This window comes from Miniopterus schreibersii, assembly GCF_964146895.1.
Source record: "Miniopterus schreibersii genome assembly, chromosome: 7".
Lineage (NCBI taxonomy): Eukaryota > Metazoa > Chordata > Mammalia > Chiroptera > Miniopteridae > Miniopterus > Miniopterus schreibersii.
The window spans coordinates 69,835,923-69,857,852 of NC_138108.1; the positions used below are offsets into that span (position 1 = coordinate 69,835,923).

Consider the following 21,930-nt stretch of genomic DNA (forward strand, 5'->3'; position numbering starts at 1 on the left):
TCAGCTCCTCGGTATCCATGGAGCTGGGCATCTGCTTCCTTCACGGGACTTTGCAGGTGGGTCAGTCTGGCTAGAAATCACCAGGGACCAGGGCTCCCCAGTGTGTAAGTCCCACCAGTGACCCCGATGCCCACCAGCTGCACACCCCCCAGCTGCGTCCCCGATTGTCTAAACACCAGCTCCTGACCCTCCCTGCATCAGAATGGTTTGATATGTTAATTTAAAAATTGTGAAGCCATTTAATGTGAATCCATGGCAATTTGTCAATATAATTTAATAACCAGGGGAAATTGAGGGCTTGTGCTCGGTGTAATTTTCTCCACATCTGCCAGCTTTTCTCATCTGCCTGGGGCATGGGGGTGGGGGGCCAAAAAGATCTGAGGATAAGCGTGACTTTTAATTTCACCTGGGGCTGTAAATCGATATGCATTTATTATTCAGCCAGCACTAGCATTTCCCTGGGTAATTCTATAACACGTGCAGTGTCAGAATGGTTTGAAATTTGTCCTCATTAGGAAAGCAAAGGACGCCTTTTTTTGCCAGCCTAAGCAAGCAGGCGTCCGTATCCCCCCATGTGCTGTCACAAGCTTGTAAACAGGGAAAGTGTTGGTCTTTGGGGGAATGGTGAGTTGGCTTTTCAGATAGGGCCCAAGTCTGGTGGGAGTGGCCACAGTTCACTGTGACCTGGAATTGCATCTACTGGTGTCACTATGCTAAGGAATAAACTTAAAGTAGGATTTGACGAGTGGTCCTGCAAAAATAATTCATTCCTACAAATGGTGTTCCTGTGAGCACCACCCTGAATAAAACACTTTGAGATGGGGCCGTGTGGAACAATGCTGGGGGGCAGCAGTGAGGATGGGGAAACTCAGTGTCAGTGTTAGAAACTGCTGCTGGCTGATAACCAGCCAGAAACAAGGCTCCTCCATTTATGTGATGGTGTGAATCATTCAGGAGGTAAATCTGATTTTCAGGTGTTAACACCCCCACCTCTGTTCTGGTGAAGGGCCCTTGGTGGGAGTGACAGTGGATGTGTTAGTCAGTCTCGCTGCTCTAAAAAATATCATAGATTGGGTGGCTTAGCCAGCAGACATTTATTTCTGCTTACTACCCCTTTGTTGAAGTTCCCACTGAGATCATTGAGCATCCTTATAACCAGTGTTTTGAGCTCTGTATCTGTTAGATTGCTTGTCTCCATTTTGTTCAGTTCTTTTTCTAGCATGTTCTTTGGTTTTTAGACAGTTTATCTCATTTTGCTGACTCCCTGTGTTTGTTTCTGTTATTAGGTAGATCCGCTATGTCTCTCAGTCCTGGCAGGGTGGACTTATATAGTAGGTGACCTGAGGGGCCCGGTGTGGCACAGCCTCCCTGGGCACCTGAGCCGAGCGTGCCAGGAGTGTCCCTTGTGTGGGTTCTGTGTGCCCTTCTGTTGTAGTTGAGCCCTGATCGCTGCTGGCGCAGCAGTTGGTGGGGTTGACCCTCGGCTGACTGGCTGTGAGGATTGGCCATGACCACAGCCTGTGAGCTGCTGTGTGGGGGCTCACCCCCCAGAGTCGGTTTCATCCCAGCAGGGTCTGGTTCTTCCCGGGACCTCCCTTTGGGTGTGCCGCTTATGGAGCTAATTGGGTGGTGCTCTCTTGTGGCCTGAAGCCAGCCACTTGGTGGGTTGGTTCTGGGGCCCCTTGGGAGAGGCTCCAGTGCAGGCCAAGGTCAGCTGCTGCCTGTGACTGGCCTGGGGCTACCTGGTAGGAGCTACAGAGCAATCAGTGGCTGGTAGCTGCCTGTGCTGGGCCTGGGGGCTGCTCAGCAGAAGGCACAGGACACCTGGGGCCTGCTGCCACCTGCTGCCTGCCCACTGAAAGACCCATGGGCAGTGCGTCAGTTGGGCAAGGTGGGGTCTCAGGGAGTCCCCATGGTGGGGCAAGTAGTGTTTACCAGGTTAACGCAGATTCAGATTTGGCTGTGTGTAAGGAGGGCTCAACACAGGGACAGTGGCAACTGTCCCTCCAGCCCTTTCCCTAAAGCCACATAATTCAGTTTCTCCCTGTAGGTCTCTGTTACCAACCCCCCTCCAACCTCTGTCCCTTCACTGGAGCCCAGGGCGGGTGCCTACAAGCAAGCGAGTCTGTGTGCGGGCCCTTTAAGAGGACACCTGAGTTTCCTCACCTGATGGATGGAATCCCCGCTGATTTTCATAGCCAGATATTGGGAAGATATTCCTCTTCCCAGCACTGGTGCTTGGCCTGGGGAGCCCAGTGTGGGGCTGAGAACCCTTGCTCCTCAGGGGGACCTCTGCAGCTGAGATATCCCTTCTGATTCTCAACCACAACACATGGGTTTGGGGCCAGCTCATTTCGTGCTTCTACCCCTCCTGACAGTCTCCCTGGGGCTTCTTTATATCCTTAGTTATAGGACTTCTGTTCAGCTAGATGGTTCTCCACATTCTATAATTTAGTTGTGATTTTTATGTGGTCATGGGAGGTGGTGAGCACAGTATTTACCTACTCTGCCATTTTGATCAGGATTTAAAACATTTACTTTTTTTTCATAGTTCTGGAGGCTGGGAATTCTGAGGTCGAAGTGCCAGCAGATATGGTGTCTGTGAGAGCACCCTTCCTGGCTTGCATTGGCTACCTTCTTGCTGTGTTCTCATAGGGCAGAGAGAGAGATACTCTCTCTTGGACCTGTTCTTGTAAGGGTACTAACCCTATTCATGAGGGCTCCATCCTCATGACTTAATTACCCCCCAAAGGCCCACCTCTAAATACCATCACACTGGGGATTAGTGCTTCAGCATATAAATTTGGGGGAAAACAAGCATGCAGTCTATAGCAGGGAGAGTGGTGGAGTTTAGTTTAGCCAGCAGATTGATAGGGTTGGAAAGTTGCATTGGGAATCCTGACCACCAAGATTCTGGTCAGTGATTCGACTAATCCTTTTAGAGGCTGCCTGGTACACACTGATAGGAGAGATTGTTCTAGCAACCTCTCTACCTGAGGTCATTTTGCCCTTATATTTTGACCTGAAGATACAGCTCTCATGATGGCAGACAGTCTCCTATGTAAGGTGTGGGGGTGGTGGGGGTACTGGTGAACCTGGGCAAGGGCAGGGGCATGTGGGTGGTTCTATGACTTGATCTCTTAGGTAAGATAGGATTAGTCTTGGCACAGACCAAAGAGTTTAGGGTGGAAAGCTTTTTGAAATGCAGGTATCTTTCAAGTTCTTGGAATTCCTATGTAAGAGATTTGTTCCATTGAGTTAAGGTGCTGCTTTTCATGTTTTGGGACCAATGAAGTTGGGAAATTGCAGATTAAGGCATTACTAGGTCTTAGAAAAGACACTGTACTCAGGTGGACTGACCACTGGCCTTAGTCACATGTGATCTGGAAGGTGAGGCCGGGCTGAGGTGGCTTCTTAAGCTGTCCTGAGTGTGGGTTGGGGTGCCATGAGCAGGAGGAGCTCAGCAATCCTAGGTAGGCATGGGGAGGCCTTCACAGTGGAGCCTTCATGTCCCACAGCCTGGCGGGTGGGAACAAAGCAAGATGTTCAGACTCACCTTGTGTCTGATATCTTGGACCATGAGTGTGGCTGGGAGGGTGTGTGAGCCCAGGACCCTTCTGGCTTTTGCAGAATGTCAGCCTTGCCCTCACCCATGTCCTGCTTCCCTCCAGAGTTCCAGGGATATAGCTCGTGCTCAAGAACACCTCCGAGTGGGGTTTCTTTCCCCCCGAGGTACATTCCTGCATCCCGTCTCATCATTAGAAATCCAGCAGGGTAGTCCTCTCCTCCCCCTGCCCCACCACCCCAGGGATGTCTTTACTCAATAGATTTGTAACCTTATGCCACTAACGTTCACTGTGGGTTAGGGTGATAAATGGATAAACATTCCTGCATCTTCCATAAAACTGCTTGTAAAAGTGTGGGTGGGCTATGGCTTTGACGTCCCTCTGTGCAATGTGGTAGGTCATTATCACACACATTGCCATGGGACAGACACTGAAGGGAATGAGAAGGATGTCTCAGTGAGCCCACAGGAGAGGGACACAGGAAGGGAACAAGTGCAAGGATGTGTCACAGGACCATGAGGACATGGTCCAGTGGGGGTGTGGAGTGGAAGTGTCAGTTCTTAGAGCATGAGTTGTCAGGAAACGCTCAACAGAGGACACACTTGAGATAAGTCTATAAAAAGGAGTGTTCACCCACCCAGTGGAAATACATCAGTAAAAATTCGTGAGACTTGAAGCCAGCCCATTAGGGGCCATGTTCCACCACTGACCTCTCTAAGACTTAATCTTTATAATGATTGTGCTTCATCCTGTTCTCTGCCTCATACCATGAGAATGGACATTGTGTGTATTAGGACAACGTGCATAAGCCGAACTATGTAAATATTTGTAATTGTTACCTAAGGATTCCCTGAGATAAATTGCTTTTTTAAAGAAAATTAGTTTTATTGAGCCCTGGCGGGTGGCTCAGTTTTTGGAGTGTCATCCTGTACACCAAAAGGTTATGGGTTCAGTTTCCGGTTGGGACAAATACTGAGGCTATAGGTTGGGGCTCGAATGAGAGGCAACCGATCTCTCTCTCCCTTTCCCTCTCTCCCCCTCCCTCTGCCTCTCCCCCCTCCCTCTCTTCCTCCTTTCCTCCCTCTCTTCCTCCTTCCCCCCTCTGTTTCTTCTTCCCTCTCCCCCTCCCCTTCTCCCCCTCTCCCCTTCTCCTCCTCTCCCCCTCCTCCTCTCTCTCCCCCTCCTCCTCTCTCTCCCCCTCTCCTTCTCTCCCCCTCTTCCTCTTTCTCTAAGATCAATACAAACATATCCTCTGGTGAGGTTTTAAAAAAAGTAGTTCTACTGAGATGAAATGTACATACAGTAAAATATCCCATACAGTCTGCTGGGTTTTGGTAGATGTGTATGGTCACAGAACTACCAGCACAATGAAGATATAGAATATTTCTGTCCCTCCAAAAGGTTCCATCATGCGCTTCTGCAGTTATAAATCACCTCCCTTCCCCAACCACTGATCTGCTTTCTGTTGGCATAGTTTTCATTTTGTAGACAGTAATATAAATGAAATCATAAAGTATTTAGTCTCTTGTCTCTGCTTGTTTACTTAGCATAGTGCTTTTGAAGTGCAGCCATATTCTTGCCGAATGTGTCAGTAGTTCGTTCTTTTTCATCGCCGAGTAGTATTCCATTATATGGGTATATCCCATAGTTTGTTTATCCTTTTACCAGTTCTTGGACAGTTAGGTTGTTTCCAGCTTTTTGACACTATGAAAATAGTGGCTGAGAACATTGGTGTGCAGGTTTTTGTGTGGACATGGGCTTTTGTTTATTTTGGGTAAATACCAATGAGTTGAATTGCTGGGTCCTGTGGTAAGTTAATATTTAACTTTACGAGGAATGGCCAGTCTGTTTTATGAAGTGGCTGTACTGTTTTACATTCCTACCAGCAGTACATGAGAGTTCCAGTTGCTCCACATCCTCACTATGATTGCTATTATATATTTTTAATTTTACTGGTTCTATTTGGTATGTAGTATTATCTTATGGTGGTTTCAATTTATATTTCTCTGTTGATGAATGGTGTTGGCTATCTTTTCATGTGTTTATTTGATAATCATGTATCTTTTTTGGTAAATTGTTCAAATCTTTTGCTCATTTTTTAAAAAATTGAATCATCTGTTTTATTGAGTTACAGAGATTCTTAATATAGTCTGGGTACAAGACTTTTAACAAATGTGTTTGCAAATGTTTTTTCTCAGTCTTTGGTTGCCCTTCATTTTCTTAATAGTGTCTTTCCAGGAGCAAAAGTTTTTTGTTAAAGATTAAGCATTTTATTTTTATTTATATATTGATTTGACAGAGAAGGGGAGAGAAAGAGGGAGAGAGAGAAACATTGATTTGTTGTTTCACTTATTTATGCATTCGCTGGTTGATTCTTACATGTGCCCTGACCGGGGATCAACCTGCAACCTTGGTATACGGGGATGACGCTCTAACCAACTGAGCTACCCGGCCAGGGCTCAGGAGCAGAAGTTTTTAATAATACTTTTGGTTGATTAGGTGAAAAACTATATTTCAGTGTAGTTTTTTTGTTTCTTTTATTAATGAGTTTCAACATCTTCAATAGATTTAAAAGTAATTTTCATTTTCTAATTGTCTTCTGCCCATTTTCTATTTTAAGTCTCTTTTTTGGTCTTTTTCCTACAGATTTCTGGGAGCTCTTTAGAAAATAGGGAGATTAACTCTTTGTGATAATATTTTTGTATCTATATTTGTACTTAACCTATCCCCTTTTCATTTTCATGTAAAGTGTATTAATCTTTGATGGCTTTGCAATGGTTATAAAAGGCCTTCACCACTATGAGGTCATGGAAAAGCTCACAGCATAGATATCATTTATGGAGTATTTACCTTTAATATACATTCACCCTTGGCTCTTGAGTCAGTGGCCAATTTTCTTGCACCTTTTTGCCCTGATCTTCTATCCATTCAGTAAAGATTCAAATCTGAGAAATCACAGGGCCAGTGCTGGTAACAGTAGAAACTAAATACCTAAGGCAGTGGCTGTCCCTCTGTTTTCAGAGTCCATGTGATATGAGAGGTGTTTACAAGGCCACGTCCTGGTGCAGGTTACAGCTGGGAACACATCCAGGTCCTGCCACTAGCTAAGTGACCCTGGGCACCCGTTTCTCCGCCTGTCCAATGCTGACTGGACCTGGCTGCGTGAATTAAGTGAGGCAGGGCAGGTGCGGCCGACCAGTGCTCGTACCTCCTCGGACTGCAGTTTCCCGTCATTAGCCCTGCCTGCTCTGGCTCCGACTCAGAGGGGACCCTGTCAGAAACACTCAGGGACTGTCCTAGTCAGCTCAAGCTGCTGTAACAAAATGTCAGAAACCGGGTGGTTTGAACAATAGGAATTTATTTCTCCCCTCTCACTGAGATAGCCGCCTTCTCACTGTGACCTCTCCTGGCCTTTCCTCAGTGGGTGCCTGTGGAGAGAGATCATTTCCTCTGCTTATAAGGACCCTAATCCCATCACGAGGGCCCCATCCTCATGACCTCATCTAACCCTATTACCTCCCAAAGGCTTCATCTCCAAATGCCATCACATTGGGTGGTAGAGCTTCAGCACATGCATTTTGGGGGACACAGAGTCCATAGCAGCGACTGTCTTAAGCAGACTGATGACTGCATCTCTGTGACATTCTGCTCATGCTGACAGTAGATGTGGTGGTGGTGAAGAGAGGGGAGCCAGGTGGGCTCTGGTGGGGAAAGCACAGGGGACTTCCAGAATTTCGAAAGCTGGTTTTGGAGGAGGGACTTTGGCAGGTCTTTCCCAGCCCAGGTCTCCTGGGGACCCTTCAGGGTGTATTTGTTTCTGAGGTAGATCAGTGCAGCAATAGTGAGCCAAGCAAGTCCGTAGCTCTGGGTGCGCCCTCGAGACGGCACAACCCATTCCCTCAGACTTCGGGAAGGTGACCCTGGGAACAGAGTGTGGGTGCAGAAATAATCCACTGAGAGGGAAAACCTGGATTTTGCATATTGGCTTCTCCACATTCAAATGTAGCATTTACCCTGTGCTGGGCACTGTTTCAGCATTTCGAAACATCCCTATGAATGGTGTTTTATGTTCAAACAGAGAAGCTGTACCACTCTCAGTGGGACCCAACAGGAGGATGGGACCTTAAAGGGTGGTGGGGGCTGTGGAAGAGCCCCTGTCAGGCTGCCATCCCGGAATCTGGGCCTGAAGGCAGCAGGGCAGCCTGGAAGGAAGGAAGAGTGGTAGCGAGTGGAGCACAGCAAGGGCAGCCTGGTTCCCTGAAGATGGACTGGAGCCACCTCCTGTCATCGTCTCAACCTTGACATGCGTGGCTCAGGACACAGAAGCTGGTGGCTCAGAAGCTGGTGGAGGGAGCTGGGGCTGGCTGCTGCCCTCCCTCTAAGGGTCGCCAGTGGATTAGCGACATACGTATGTCTGCAGCAGCCCTGGTGCCCTGCACCTGAAGCCCTGCATCTGCCCTCAGGGACTCGGGGCACCACTTCACTTCTACCCCTGGAATCTCACACATGTCTCTGAGGGGCAAGGGGTGAACACAGACTTTATCCACCTCTGGAAATTTAAGGATGGGGGCTTTGCCAACCGAGTGATTAAATGGAGCCAGAAAGGTATGGGGTGAGCAAAGCCAAAACTGAGCCTCTGAATTTGGGGCCTCAAAGTGCTTAGTTGAATGCCTCGGTCTCCCAGCTTCAGTTTCCTGAGTCACATCACACCTGGGTCTGTGTCCATTCATGATTCTCTAGTAATGCCTGCATTGTTTCCTGTGGCTGCTGAGGCACGTGACAGGAGCCTAAGTTATTAATGGCCATTATAATCTTGATCACTTGGCTAAGATCACTTGCTGGGTTCTCCACTGTAAAGTTACTGTCTTTCCCTTTCCATGCCCCGTTTGTTAGATACCAGTCACGAGTCCGGCCCACACTCAAGGGAGGGGGAAATTAAGTTGTGGCTCCTAGAGGAAGGAGTTACCAAAGATTTGTGGGCATATGTTAAAACCAACCACCATCAATCAGGATTGTGGGGGAGATGCTTTGGCACCATGTGGCTATCCCGTTTCCAGTGAGGTGATTTTTCTTAATGACTTTGTTCAGTTTTGAACTCAGGGAAACAGGCTGTCATCTCTCTTCCCAACTTTCTGTCACCAGGTTAGTGAATTTGAATAATAAAATGCTTAAGGAATCCAATTTCCTTGCGTATATCTGACGCTCTATCAGATTTCTGCTGGCAGTTGCATTTTAATAGTGTAGAATCTGGAGGCTGTGTCTCCTGGGAGTGAGCAGGGAGCTTGAAGCCAGGAGGCTCATGGGCCCTAAGGTCATGAGACAGTGGCGCTCTCTTTTGCATGTGACTCACTCATTCGCTTGCAAAGGCAAGGTAACAACTTATAGGAAGTGCTAAGATAACGTCAATAACAGACTGTATTTTTAGATGCCCTTTTCTCACCTTGACGGCTATAGTTAAACTTCTTATTGCCTTGTGTGAATTTAAGGAGAAATATGGTTATAAGTAGCTCCATGATACTTGACCCTGTGGCTAATTCAGGTGGCTCCGTGATGAAGTATTCTTAGGCCAGTGGTGGACTTACATTCCCAAAATTCTTAATCAGCTGCTTTTTAACTTATTTATGAAAAACTCTACATAGAGGAAACTGATTTTAGTATTCTGACCAACTCTATTATTGATCAATGATTGCCAATTATTTCACCATAATAGATAGTGCAAGGAGGAATCTCCTGTAGGGAAAGAAATACTTAACGGGTTCCTAGGGAAATGTCCGGATGATCTGTTTCTGATCAGCTTTTCCAGTTCCCAGTGACACAGGTAACTAAGATATGAAAACAAGCGACATACCCCCTCTGGTGGCAGCATACCCAACTGATTTTTTGTTCTGGGAACAAAGCTTATCTTTAAGGCAAGTGATTTGCAGATAATCTGCTCTGGCACGTGAACTGCTGAAATCTGGAACTTTCTCTTCCAGGATGATTTCCTGTTCAGTGTCTCCATTTTAAGTGGGATCCTTTGCAGCATCCTGGCCGTGCTGAAGTTTATGCTGGGGAAGGTCCTGACCAGCAGAGCGCTCATAACAGATGGTGAGTAGGGCCGGTGTGCCCAACCCCTGAGGCTGTGGGCACAGGGAGGGAAGGTGCTGTGTGTGTCACCTTTAGTTGCTGGTCTTGCAGAAGAGGTCAACTACTGGGAATTGGATCACCCTAGCCTCGCCTCCTCTGGCTGTTGAATGGTTCTCAGGGTTCCCATATTAGGGCAGATGGCTTGTGCCCTGGGACTGTCTCAAACTCTTCATGAATCACCTCCACCCTGACCTCCTAATGGGGTGGATTGGAGCTCCCCAGCCTCTTAAACATGAAGCACAAAGGGCTTCCCCCAGAATCTGGGACTTTATGTGCATTGCCTCAAATCAAAAGTAAATGTCTATTCTGGAACCTATAAAAGTTTTCTTTGTGGATTTTCCATGCTCATTTCCCCTCCAGCTTGTGAGACACTCACCTGGGAGTTCAAGGGGAATGATCCATGTGTTTCTCTGCTGAAAACCCAGACCACGTGGAAGGGTCCCTCTGTGCCCCTAGGGGTCAGGGGGCGCTTCCTGTGTGGCCTTTGGGATGACAGGGAAGGGTGTATGAAAGCAGGAAAAAAGCATTTCAGTTCGCAAACCAGTGCTAGTGTATAAACAGGAAATGACAAACTGATCACCTGGGCATTTTCTTCATTTCTGAGTATGTGCGGGAGTCAGGAGTAGAGACATGAGCCCCTGTACCCTGGGGTGAGAGGTCAGAAGGTTAAAGCTTGAGGGTTGGTGTATGTATCTGCACAAAATAGAGCAGAAATTACTGGATTTCTTTAAGAAAAGAGCCACTCACACATACCCTCTAGCCCCCAATTCCCAAGGTGATCTCTTCTGTGAAATACCTGAGTGCAGGTGGACGTCCATGGGTTCTGTTGTGAGGGGGCAAATGGCAGTGCAGAGGGCCCTTGTCTCCCAAGTGACAAAGCCTGGTGGCACTGGGGACTTCGACTCTTTGTCCCATGATGCTCCACTGTGTGTGGAGCTAGGCTTGTGCACAGTAGGGCAGGTAGGCAGGAAGTCAGAGTGGTATTTCCAGCTTTGCGACCACCGCTGCCCTGGGAGGAGCATGTGTGTGCATGTGTGTGGCTCCATATGTGCTTCTGTTGAACAGACCTGAAGAAGCTTAAGCTTACATGATCTGATGTGCTAGCTGCAGAACCAGGGACTCCGGGCACTAGTCAAGTGACCACTTCCACTGGCAGCATCAGAATTGCTTGTGGTGTTTGGTAGGCACAGATTCCTGGGTCTCACCCTGGAGGTTCTAGCTCTGGGGCTGTGAGGTGCGTCCAGTCCGTGCGATGCACACAGGTTTGCGTTACCTCCATGGCCAGCCCGGGGGCCAGGACACATTCCACTCCAGGGGTGGTGGACCCGCAGTGTCCCACCTGCCATTTCGACCAGCAGGGCCTGCCGTCTGCTTCTGCCCTTGCAAGATGCCACCTTCTCCCTGTGCTAGGAGACCATGTGCCCATAGCAAACCAAAACTTTTGAAATAGTAAAAGCTGTTTAAAATAGTAAAAGGAGCAGCAGCTAGGAGCGAGGCCGCCTCTTCCCGGCTCTGCGCTCAGCAGCGTGCAGGGTCTTCTGTGTACCAGGCGGCCCAGCCGGCTCCTTGAGCGTCCAGATGGGCCCCGAGGTAGCCAGCCGTGTGCAGCCCAGGGCAAGTAGATTCGGCTCACAGCAGGTCCTGGGTGTGCTGCTGTAGAGCTGCAGTAACACCCACCCGTGGGTTTGCAGAGTTCTTTTGCAATATTTCCATTATACTCTCGAACCAGGGAGAGGTTCGTTACAAAGTAGATGGTTTAAGTGAAAATTGTTCCCCAAACAGGAAGGTAGAGAGCGCTCCCCAGGCAGAGGGCATGGTGGGCACCTGGGGGGCTGCATGAGGAGGGCACGCAGGGTGAGGGGCTGGGACGGGTGGGTAAGGGCGGCCCCTGCAGGATTTGCTAGGTAAACAGGTGAGGAGACGTGAGTGATGTTTTCCAAACAGCCTCTGGCGGTCGGGTGGGGAACAGCAGAGGGAGGGAGAGCTGAGCAGGCCGAGGTCTCTGGGAGCTGAGGGTGGGGCGGTGGAGGCCTGGGCAGGGATGGGGGCGCGGGTGGGGGCTGTAGGGGGTCTGAGGAAATGTCGGCGATATATATAAAATGGACAGGGCTTGGGGATGAATGGGCCGAACAGGCTTGGGGGTCGGTGTGCTCTGCAATCCCTTGCTTGGTGGGAGTGTCAGCAAAATACACAGCAGTAATCAAAATCGCAGCCTCCTGCTAATTGCCTTTTCTGGTGTGCGGCTTTTCTCATTCATTGGTTAGCAGAGCGAGGGAACCATCTGTAATGATCCCCTCTCTGGGAGGCGGGGGCCATGCCTGTCACTAATGTTGGGGTTTCTGAGGGCTGGCTCTGGAGGACGTCCCTTATGGCCGCTGTCCTGAGAATGTGCCCGTGAGAGGTGTGGCCCTTTCGCTCCCAGAAGGAAGCAGGTTCCACAGAGTGCTCCCGGCGCAGGCAGGGAGGACAGGCCTCACCTGTGACTGGTGGGGTGGCTGGTCCCCATGCGGGAGCTGCTGTGAGCTGGGTTGGGCTCTCTCCCCGGGTCCTTCCTTACAGGAAGCAGGTCTTCAGCGAAAGGGGGCGCCAGGGTGTGGGTGAATCCGACCTCCCAGTGCCGAGCAGTGCGGCAAACCTTGTCAGTTCGATTTGGTCCTTTAGCTCTTTAGTCAGATTGTATTGTTGCTATCAGCGCGAGGCTGAAGCTGGCTTCAGGTAACATGATTTTGTACAGCAAGTTAATACTACACGTCAGGCAGAGAAGCTTGGAACTGGGGCCGGGAGCCTGGCTCGTTGCCGGCAGGGCCAGCTGCAAATCTGACTTGAGGGGCCTGGGCTGACTCTTCTCTTGCGCCTTCACAATTCTAGAATACCGAGAGTCTAGGGTGCTTGTAAGCACGTGGAAACTTGTAATCAGAATTTTCTGCGTGAAGCTGATGCACTTAATTACACAGATTTTTATCTAGTCATTAAGGCCAGGCCTGTGGAGCCACCACTCAGACAGCCTCTTAAACTGGTAACAGCGTTTATTCTCGACAACAGCTCTGGTTTTAACTGAGGAAGCGGGGACAGCACCCCAGAGGTGAGTGAGCAGTCAGGCCTCGTGTGCAGCATTGGTACAGTGGGCGGTTTTGGGGGTGGGCTGTGAGCCCAGGGTTCTCTGTGTGGAGTGGCTGCGGCTGGAAGTTCTGGAGGCTGTTGCCAGGCAGACACAGGACTGTCCCGTCTCTGTGCTTGGTCCCTGGTTCCCTTGCAGGCTCATAGGAGGTGAACCTGAACTGAGCCAGGCTCTGTCATAACCAAGGTGAGCAGAGCTGAGGAGGCCAGAGGCTCTTCCCAGAAGGTGTAGGTGAACCAGGTGAACAAACAGTGAATCCATCAGTTGCGAGCACCCATGGGTGGCAGCAGGAATGGGGTGGGCCCTGCTGTCAGAAATAGGAGGCTGGGCTGTCCTTGGCTGGCAGAGCAGTGACTTGGTGGAGCTGAGTGGACATCTAGTGGCCGTCAGGGGGAATCTCACCCTCTGCATCCTTTCTGAGCTCCACCTGGCTTCTCTGAGGGCTCCATGGGCCTTGCCCATGGCAGAGAGATGGAGGGAGAGGAGTGGAGGTTCCAGTCTGCCCTGGGGCAGAAGCCATTTCGTCGTCTCCCCCTTCTTTCTAGCCCTCCCCCCCCAAACTTCTCCAAGTTCGAGAATGGTTGAGAGGTAAACTCCAGCCCTGGTCACCTGTGACAGAGTAATAGCTTCTGCTGTCTTTGGTGGCCTTCTGAGAAAAGATGTGGGCCACAGAGACTTTGGGGGGGAAAAAAAAAGAACAGCCAGAAGCTGTCCATTTCCTGAGATCACTCTGGCTGCTGTGAGGGGAATAGATTGTGGGTTCGAGATAGGGGCAGGAGGGGAGGCAGGGAGGGCACTGAGGAGGCAGGGGTGCAGGCAAAGGACAAGGGGGGCTTGGGCTGGGTTTGGACAGTGGAGGTGGTGAGATATAGAGATGGAGACTGAGTTTTGGAGGTAACAGTTGGCAAGAATTAATGGATTGATTGATTAGATTCTGGGTGTGACAGAAGTCAAGGGTGCGCTCCTAGATTTTTGGCCTGGGCAGCTAGGTGAATGTGGCATCATGTACAGAGAAGATGGGTGTTTTGGAGCAGAAATCAAGGTTTTTGCTTTGAACATGTTCATTGTGAGACACTTATATGAGTGAGTCTGCAGCTGAGGGGAAAGGTTACGCTGAAGAGAGGAACTTGGGAGACACTGACATACAGGACTGGGGACGACAAGGGGGGCTCTCCTAGGGGAGACTGTAGGCAGAGTGCGCAGATGGGGAAAGGGAGGACCCAGCACGGGAGACTGAGAAGGAAGCACTGGAGTGGAAAGAGGAAAACCAGCAGAGTTCTGGAGGCTGGAGGACAGTGTCCCAGGAGGGCAAAAGCCGAGGACAGTGAATTAACCACAGCACGTGGCAGCCCAGAGTGAGTCATCTCTGAGCTCAGGGAGGACTCGGGGAGGGGAGAGGTTGGGAGGTGCACTTGGGTAGACAGCTCTGCAAGTTTTGTGAAGGTCGATAGTGGATGGGGCTTGTGGTGGGTGGATGGGGCTTGTGGTGGGTGGTGGGTCAGGGAGGAGTTTGAGGTGGGTGATGGGAAGGTAAGATTTATCCTAGTGAGAATGTTCCAGAAAAGGGAGAATTTCAAGAACCAAGTCCTTTGGTGAACAGGTAACTGGAGAAGCAACTGAGTATGTGGGGTGGCTGTCACGGTGGATGGTGGACTTGGTGCTGGGAAGATGAGGCGGTGTTGTCAGGATGTAAGTGCTCTGAGAAGTACATCTGCTGAGAACTGGAGTGAGATGGCAGATTTGAGGGGAGAAGAGGGTTGCAACAGCTAGTGAGCCGTCGCTGCAGGGCCCAGCCAGGCTCATCTTGTTCCCCTTGCTGGGGAGCAGCCTGTTGAGGTCTCTACCTTGGATCCTGAGAAGGGGTCTTTCCCAGGTTTTGCTCAAGTCTTCTGTGCCCCACACTCTTACTCCCCCCCCCCCATCTAGAACCTCTCCCCTAGGTATAGAGTGCCCAGTGAATGCATTTAAGTTCTTTGATCTTAATTTTCCTGCTTGAACTTGGAGTGAACACTTTTGAGTTGGGCAAAAGCATGGTACTTACACAGGTGGAGTTGCCCCAGGAAGGAAGCAAGGCCTGTTGTTGGAGAGGTCACTGACCCTGCACGGACCAGCTGCCAGGGGGTCGCCAGGGCAGCATGGGCCTAGAGCTTCCCAGGCCATTACCTGAGGCAGGCAAGGAGCCTCGGGGCTCACACCACAGCACAACCCCAGAAGCCCCTCTAGGCCGTTCCCTTCCTGTGTGGCCTTTGGAAACTCACAGGTAAAATGGAGGTGTCACACCTCAGTTGTGGGGACCAACTGAGAGGTGTGACACATGGAACGGAGATAATTGTTAACTCGGGTTCTGTTTTGGCCATTTCTACAACCGTGTCCCTAATTCTTGACTTTGCATTTCTCTTCCCAGAGAGTGAAAATCCTCAGGTGACTTAGAGACTGGAAGGTAGAAGCCTCAGGTAGAAGCCTCGCCCTGATCCTCTCAATCTGTATTACTTTGGTCGATACCTTGTACTCTGCTTAACATTAGTTCTCTCACCAGTAAGATGGGGTAATAATAAGACTTCATAGGCTTGACATTCAACAGACTTGAGTCACCAAGTACCTGAATGTCTTCTCTGTGCCAGGCACTGTCCTGGACTTCATGGGGTCTGGACATTCTTGAGTGTGGGAGGAAGACCAACAACCACAGACAGGCTCTGCCAAGCAGGCAGAGGTGCAGGGGATGGAGGGTGATGGCTCTATCTAGCAAGGTCTCTGGTGACATTTGAACAGACTTGACAATCCATGCAGGTGTCTGAGTTGGTGGCTGTCACCTGTGGAAGTGCTCTGGGCAACATTCCTTGCAGCACAGGTTTGGATGTGGAGAACGCCTGGCATTTGGGTGGCTTCTTGGTGGCTAAGAAAGTTCACGTGGCACTGCCCTCAGCCTCTCTCTGCTTCTTACCCAGGGTTTAACTCCCTCGTGGGAGGCGTGATGGGCTTCTCTATTCTTCTGAGTGCGGAGGTGTTCAAGCATAACTCGGCCGTCTGGTACCTGGATGGCAGCACAGGTGTGCTGATCGGCCTCACCATCTTTGCCTACGGGGTCAAGTAAGTGCCTGTTTTCCTCTTTGCTTTCCTGGTGGCCAAGAGTGCTCCGTTTTCCACCCCTGATGGTCACCGCGTACCTGTGACACTCCTGAGTCTGAGTCTGAGTGTCGTCAGGTGACTGGAAAAGCCCCCATCAGGGATGAGATATTCTTGTGGCTGACACCGAAGTGAGGCAAGGACATTGACAAGAGGCACAGGCTTTAAAGTCGCAAAGGGGCACCAGTTCTGGGCTGAGGAGTCCCCGTAACAGCCACTGTGAAAACCAATGGGGACTGCACCTGAGTGAGACGGGGCTGCTGGAGTCTTGAGGGGCCTGCACGTGGACTTGCTCATTCACAAACTCATTAGTCTGAGCTCCAGTGCCAGGGCAGCAGCTTGACTAGCACCAGGGACATCCAGGGAGCCTGGGGCAGGGGGCAGGGCAGCTCTGCCCAGGGCTGGACGTGCTGGTCAGCATCGTGGCTTTGCTGAAGCCTACCCCCACTCAGCTATCAGGCACAGGTGGGCGCCACATCGAGCTCTCCATCCCCCTGGCTAACGCCATTTGCCCCACCCTGGTAATTCTCTGGGACCCCACCCCACCTAACTTGAATTCCCGGCCCAGGTGCTTCCAGTGGATCTTCCACACAAGTGGCCTGCCTTGGTTCATGCTCTGGACTTGCCTAAAATCTCTCTCAGTTCCACAAACCCCAAACAAGCAGCAGCTGGCCTTGGCATGCCTGGCACAGTGGTGATAGATCTCAACCTGCATTGTAATTCCCATCAGGGGGCCCCAAGTCTGACATAAACTTTGGCCAGTGTTGATGTGGAACAAGAGCTTCAACTAAATGGCCACAAGCCGGGCACAAGTGGTGCCTGGTGTCAGCATACATTGCGGTGCTCACCCAACGGTCCCAAGCCTGGAACTAGTGGCAACCAGTCTTGATTCATAGAATAGCCTCTTCCAAGTGCCAACCAACCCCAGATGACTTCGTAGCTCCCACCAGGTGGTGCCAAGCCTACACTGGAGCCAACACACTTGTGGGTAGCTTTAGACCACATCAGAGCACCACCCACCAGCTTCAAAAATAACTCATCCAAAGGGTAGACATAGCTGGCAACAAAGCCCTGCAAAAGTGACTCCCACTATGTGGTCACCCCCCACACAACAACTTGTCCGCTGTAGCCATGGACAGCCAGTCAGAGGGTCAGTCCCACCCACTGATGTGCCAACAGCAGTCAAGGCTGAACTACAGAAAAGGGCGTACACAATCCATACAAGGGACACCCCTGGGGCCCACAGGACACTATATAAGGCCACTCTAGCAAGACTGGGAGACATAGCAGGTCTACCTAACACATAGGCAACCAAACTGAGGAGACAAAGAAACATGCTCCAAATAAAACAACAGGAGAAAACTCCAGAACAAGAATTAAATGAAATGGAAACAAGCAATCTATCAGATACAGAGTTCAAAACACTGAGGATCAAATTAGTGATCTGGAAGATGAAGTAGTGGGAAACAATCCTATTTACAATGGCATCAAAAATAATACCTAGGAATAAATTTAACCAAGGAGGTAAAATACCTCTACTTAGAACACTATAAGTACATTGGCAAATAAATGGAAGGCTACACTGTGCTCAGACTGGAAAAATGAACATAGTTGAAATTTCCATATTATTCCAAGCAAGCTACAGAGTCAGTGCAATCCCTATCAAAAGACCGGCATTTTTTTTATAGAACTAGGACAAATTATATGGAACCACAAAAGACTCCAAATAGCCAAAGTAATCTTGAGAAAGCAGAACAAAGTATACTACAAGGCTATAGTAATCAAAACAGCATGGTACTGGCATAAAAATGGACACATAGATCAATGGGACATGATAGAGCACCCAGAGACAAACCCACACCTATATGGTCAATTAGTCTGTGACAGAGAAGGCAAGAATATGCAATGGGGTGAAGACAACCTCTTTAATAAAAGGCCTTGGAAAAGAGACCCATGCAAATGAAAGAAACTAGACCACTTTCTTACACCATATAAAAAATGGATTAAAGACTTAATTATAAGACTGGAAACCATAAAACTCCTAGAAGAAAATATAGGCAGTCAACTCTTTGACATCACTCTTAGTAATATATTTCTGGCTGTGTTTCCTCGTGCAAGGGAAATGAAATAATAAAGGAGACTATATCAAACTAAAAAGTTTTTGCAGAATGAAGGAAACCATCAACAAAAGACAACCTATTGCATAAGGGGTTTAACACCAACCACCCCTTCCCCCAAAAGTGTCTCCAGATAGATGAGTGGATAAAAAAGGTGCAGTACATATATACAATAGATATTACTCCACCATAAAAAAAAAAGTGAAATCTTGCGGTTTGCCACAGCATGGATGAACCTAGAGGGAATTACGCTGAGTGAGAGAAGTCAGACAGGGAAAGACAAATACCACTTATATCTGGAATCTAAAACAAAATATATGAATAAACAAAACAGAAATTGGCATATTTTACACTTGAAACAATTAGGTGAATTGTAAAATTAAATGTCTACTTTTATAAATTAAATATTTTCAAAATTAGGGAAAACGTATCAGTGGTTGGGGGGAGTTGGGGAGAGGAAAAGGGAGGGACACTAGTGAGTTTCTTTTTGGGGTGAGGAAAATGCTCTGTCCAACCATCACCACCTCCTAATTCCAATCTCTGCATATACTAAAAACCACTGAGTTGCATACTTTAAAAAGCTGAATTTTATGATATGTGAATGATACATTTTTCAAAACTCCCTCTCCTGTCTGCTTCCCCGAGTGCTCAAACCCCAGGCTCTGGAGGTGTTGGGTGACCTGTGTCTCCTCCCTGCAGACTCCTCATCGACATGGTGCCCAGGGTGAGGCAGACGCGTCACTACGAGATGTTTGAGTGAAGGGGGCCGAGCCGCCAGTCTGCATCTGCATGAAGACGTCAGGACCAGGAGAGGTTTCCACACAGGCGGATGGTGCCAGCATTTAACTGAACATCCGGTTGTTTCTTTGGAAAGTTTGTGTTCGTGGGAACAGGTCTGCCCAGCAGGTTGGTCTGCACCGCTCCCCTCGCTCCACCGCCCCCGCCACACCCGTCAGGACAGCGTGCACAGGAGGGGAGCCTGGTTTCCCCCTTTCCAGTGGGAACTCACCTTTTCTGTGTTCTGGAGTAAAAGGGTTCTTGTGGGTAGGATAAGATCTCTGCTTGGTAGAAAGTTCTGTGGTGCTCCAGGCCTGAAATAGAGAGCGACTGACCAGACCCACCTCCTCTGGGCGCAGAGGGCTCCGGCCCCTCGGAGCTCGAGGTCTCTCCCGGCAGAGCTGAAGGGAAGACCGTATGTCTGTCCCCTTTCGTCCTCACTCACCCCTTCACATACCCAAACCATCCGTATATCGCGCTTCCTGATTTATATCGATGTATTTCATTAGTTTCATACTGTTTTACTAATCTGAAATCTAAACAGACTTGTTCAAAAGGAGACCATTCTATTTTTAAAGTACTTAGTGACGTATGTATGAGCTTTGCATGGACGAACTAAGCACATGACCCTTTCTTGTACATTCAGAACTCGAACATACATGTAAACACAGGACCCATTTTTGACATGTGAAACTACTGTTTATTTGTAATAAATAATGACATAATCCATCCACGTGCAGATATCTCTCTGCTGTTAGGTGGCAGTAATGGTACATTAGTCTGTCAGAGGCGCTGGCTCTCCTGTAAGGGCGAGATGTCCTCAGTGTATGTCACGTTAGGTATCGATTCTGTGAAAATGGTTCCCACACAACAGTCTGTACCTCTAGCCCAGGCGACGGTGTCTGGCCAATAAAGACCGTTACTGTTTTGTATGGTGCAGGGAGGCTCTTTCAGAGGTGTCCCCGTCATGGGAAGGTTTGCCGTTGTGGCTGAAGCAGACACGGAAGGTCACTTGTTCCTGGTGGAATGTGAGTAGAGCGCGACCCCCAAGAACTGTTTTGATGGCTTTGTGGCCTCGGTGGGGCAGGCCACCCACCGCTTAGGTGAGGAGCGTGGCCACACATTCATTTGGTGGTGCCCGAGGCCCTGGGAGCTGACCTTGCCGGGGACCGAGGGACCTCACCCCTGCCTCCCATGCCCCATCTCCCACCAGCTGCGTCAGGCAGGGCAAGGGATGGTGGTTTGATCTAAGGCCACTGACCTTGGTTCAACCTGATGCTGTGCGCGGCTTCCTCTAGCAGCACTTAGAGGCGTGCTCTGTAGGACGGAAACACGTTAGGTGGGGGAAAGGGAGGACTGTTCAGATAGGTCTGGGAAATGCAAGATTCAGCAGGTGTCCTTTCTGCAGGTTCCCTGTATTTCATATAGTGTGGTCGCTTGGGAGGGAAGCTGGGCTATAGCCTCCCCTAAACGTACACACTCAGTTTTCTTGGCACCTTTTTTGGGACTGGTCTGCATGAACCATGCCGTATCTGGGACCTGAGTGCTGTCCCTGCTCTGGGCAGGCATGAGAGAGGCTGTGCCAAGGCCGAGCCACGCCTTCCTCCAGCATCACGCACAGGCAGGCAAGCCCTTGGTGTGAGCCCAGAGGTTCCTGACCTTGTTTCCAGGGCATGAGCCTAAAGTAACCGAATGTTCATGAGGAGGGAAATGCATCCCAGGTCTAAGAGGCCCTCAGCCTTTTTAGGACGGTTTTACTAGCACATCCTTCAAGATTTTCAAACATTGGGTGTAGTACAGGTATCTTAAAAAAAAAAAAAAAAGCTCACCGGTCTTTCTAATTCACTCTCTTCTTGGTGAACGCTCTGAAATTAGTATTGGTGGATAGGATGTAGGGAAAGACGCTCAACAGTGACATGGCCCTCCTCCGCGCCTTACATGTGACCGTCCTCTCAGCGTTTCCAGCAGTGACTGCAGGTAGCAGAGGCCAGCACTGGGGGTGCAGCTCGGTTGTGTTCTGCAGGTGACCTTGCACCCACCTAAGCCCCCCGCAAAGATCACTCCCACTTGTCACACAAGAAAAGTTTATTGAAAAATAAAGTTCTCCCTAGTTTTGTCTACAACAGTGGAAAACAAAGCAGTGCCTCTATGCGGGTACAGTACATTTGGACAGCGACGCCTCATTTGCAGAATCCTGCACTACTTAACCCCAGAGTGAACCAGGAGCTTTTGAAGACACAGATGCGAATGGCCATTAGCATAAAGACATCAAAGGTGTGGCAGCAACTACAGCAGAAAGCACATCACCATCTCCTTTGGCATCAATTGCTCTGCTATTGTCCTATTAACACCTGGGCAGGACTGAGCAAAATGCTTCCCAAGTCTGTTCCGCCTCTTTGAAGAGACGGGGCAGACTGTGCGACGTTCCCATCCTGCTGTCCCAGCCAGGCTTCAGACCCCAGCACGGCAAATGTTCTCTGTGCACCCTGAACCCCCCCACCGGCCACACACACCTGCCTGCTGGCCTTTCGTCCCTCTGCCAAGCCTCACCAGCGGCAGGGGGGGGTGTGGGGGAGAATCTCAAGGCTCCACAAAATCAGAGATAGAGGGAATGGTGCTTTGAAGACGGTAAACCCCAGTCTTATACGCACAGAAGCCTAGGACCGCTGAATCAGCTGAAAACGGGGGCTCAGACACGGCCCCAGCCAACTCCTCCACAGTGCAATCTATCCAGAAGAGGACCGGGGCAGGAGAGGAGATGGGCTCCAATCCATCAGGGAGCAAGAGGCTTAAAAGCCCAACGAAACAAAAAGTGAACTGATATTTAGGTGATTTGGGGGGAAAAAATCAGTGAACCAGAAGCAAATGGGACAGCTAACCAGCCCAGGAGTCTAATCCCTGTGGACTGGACTGTGGAGGAGCCACCCTGGCCAGCAGGGGACAGCAAGGGACTTCCTGGGGAATAAGTTCAGTTGGTCATTACTTTCCCCCTGAACACACAAAAGCCTCTAAGCCTCTCTCACTGCATTTCAGAGGAGTACAGTTAACTTTTAAGGGGTACAATCAATGAGAAAATTGACCTTAATTTCTAGCTCAGAAAGTT

The 21,930-nt window shown here is 49.7% G+C and overlaps 1 protein-coding gene across 1 annotated transcript in view; it reads left to right on the forward strand.

The window, feature by feature from the left end:
* TMEM163 (transmembrane protein 163) overlaps positions 1 to 20,902 on the forward strand; it is a gene marked incomplete at its 5' end in the record, with an annotated part of 207,836 nt that extends 186,934 nt beyond the window's left edge. The window contains 3 exons of the mRNA XM_081142189.1: positions 9,542 to 9,653; positions 15,756 to 15,897; positions 18,750 to 20,902. Of these exons, the coding sequence (XP_080998315.1) occupies positions 9,542 to 9,653; positions 15,756 to 15,897; positions 18,750 to 18,810 (315 nt within the window). The 3' untranslated portion in view covers positions 18,811 to 20,902. The remainder of the gene's footprint in view (positions 1 to 9,541; positions 9,654 to 15,755; positions 15,898 to 18,749) is intronic.
* Positions 20,903 to 21,930: the final 1,028 nt, after the last annotated feature.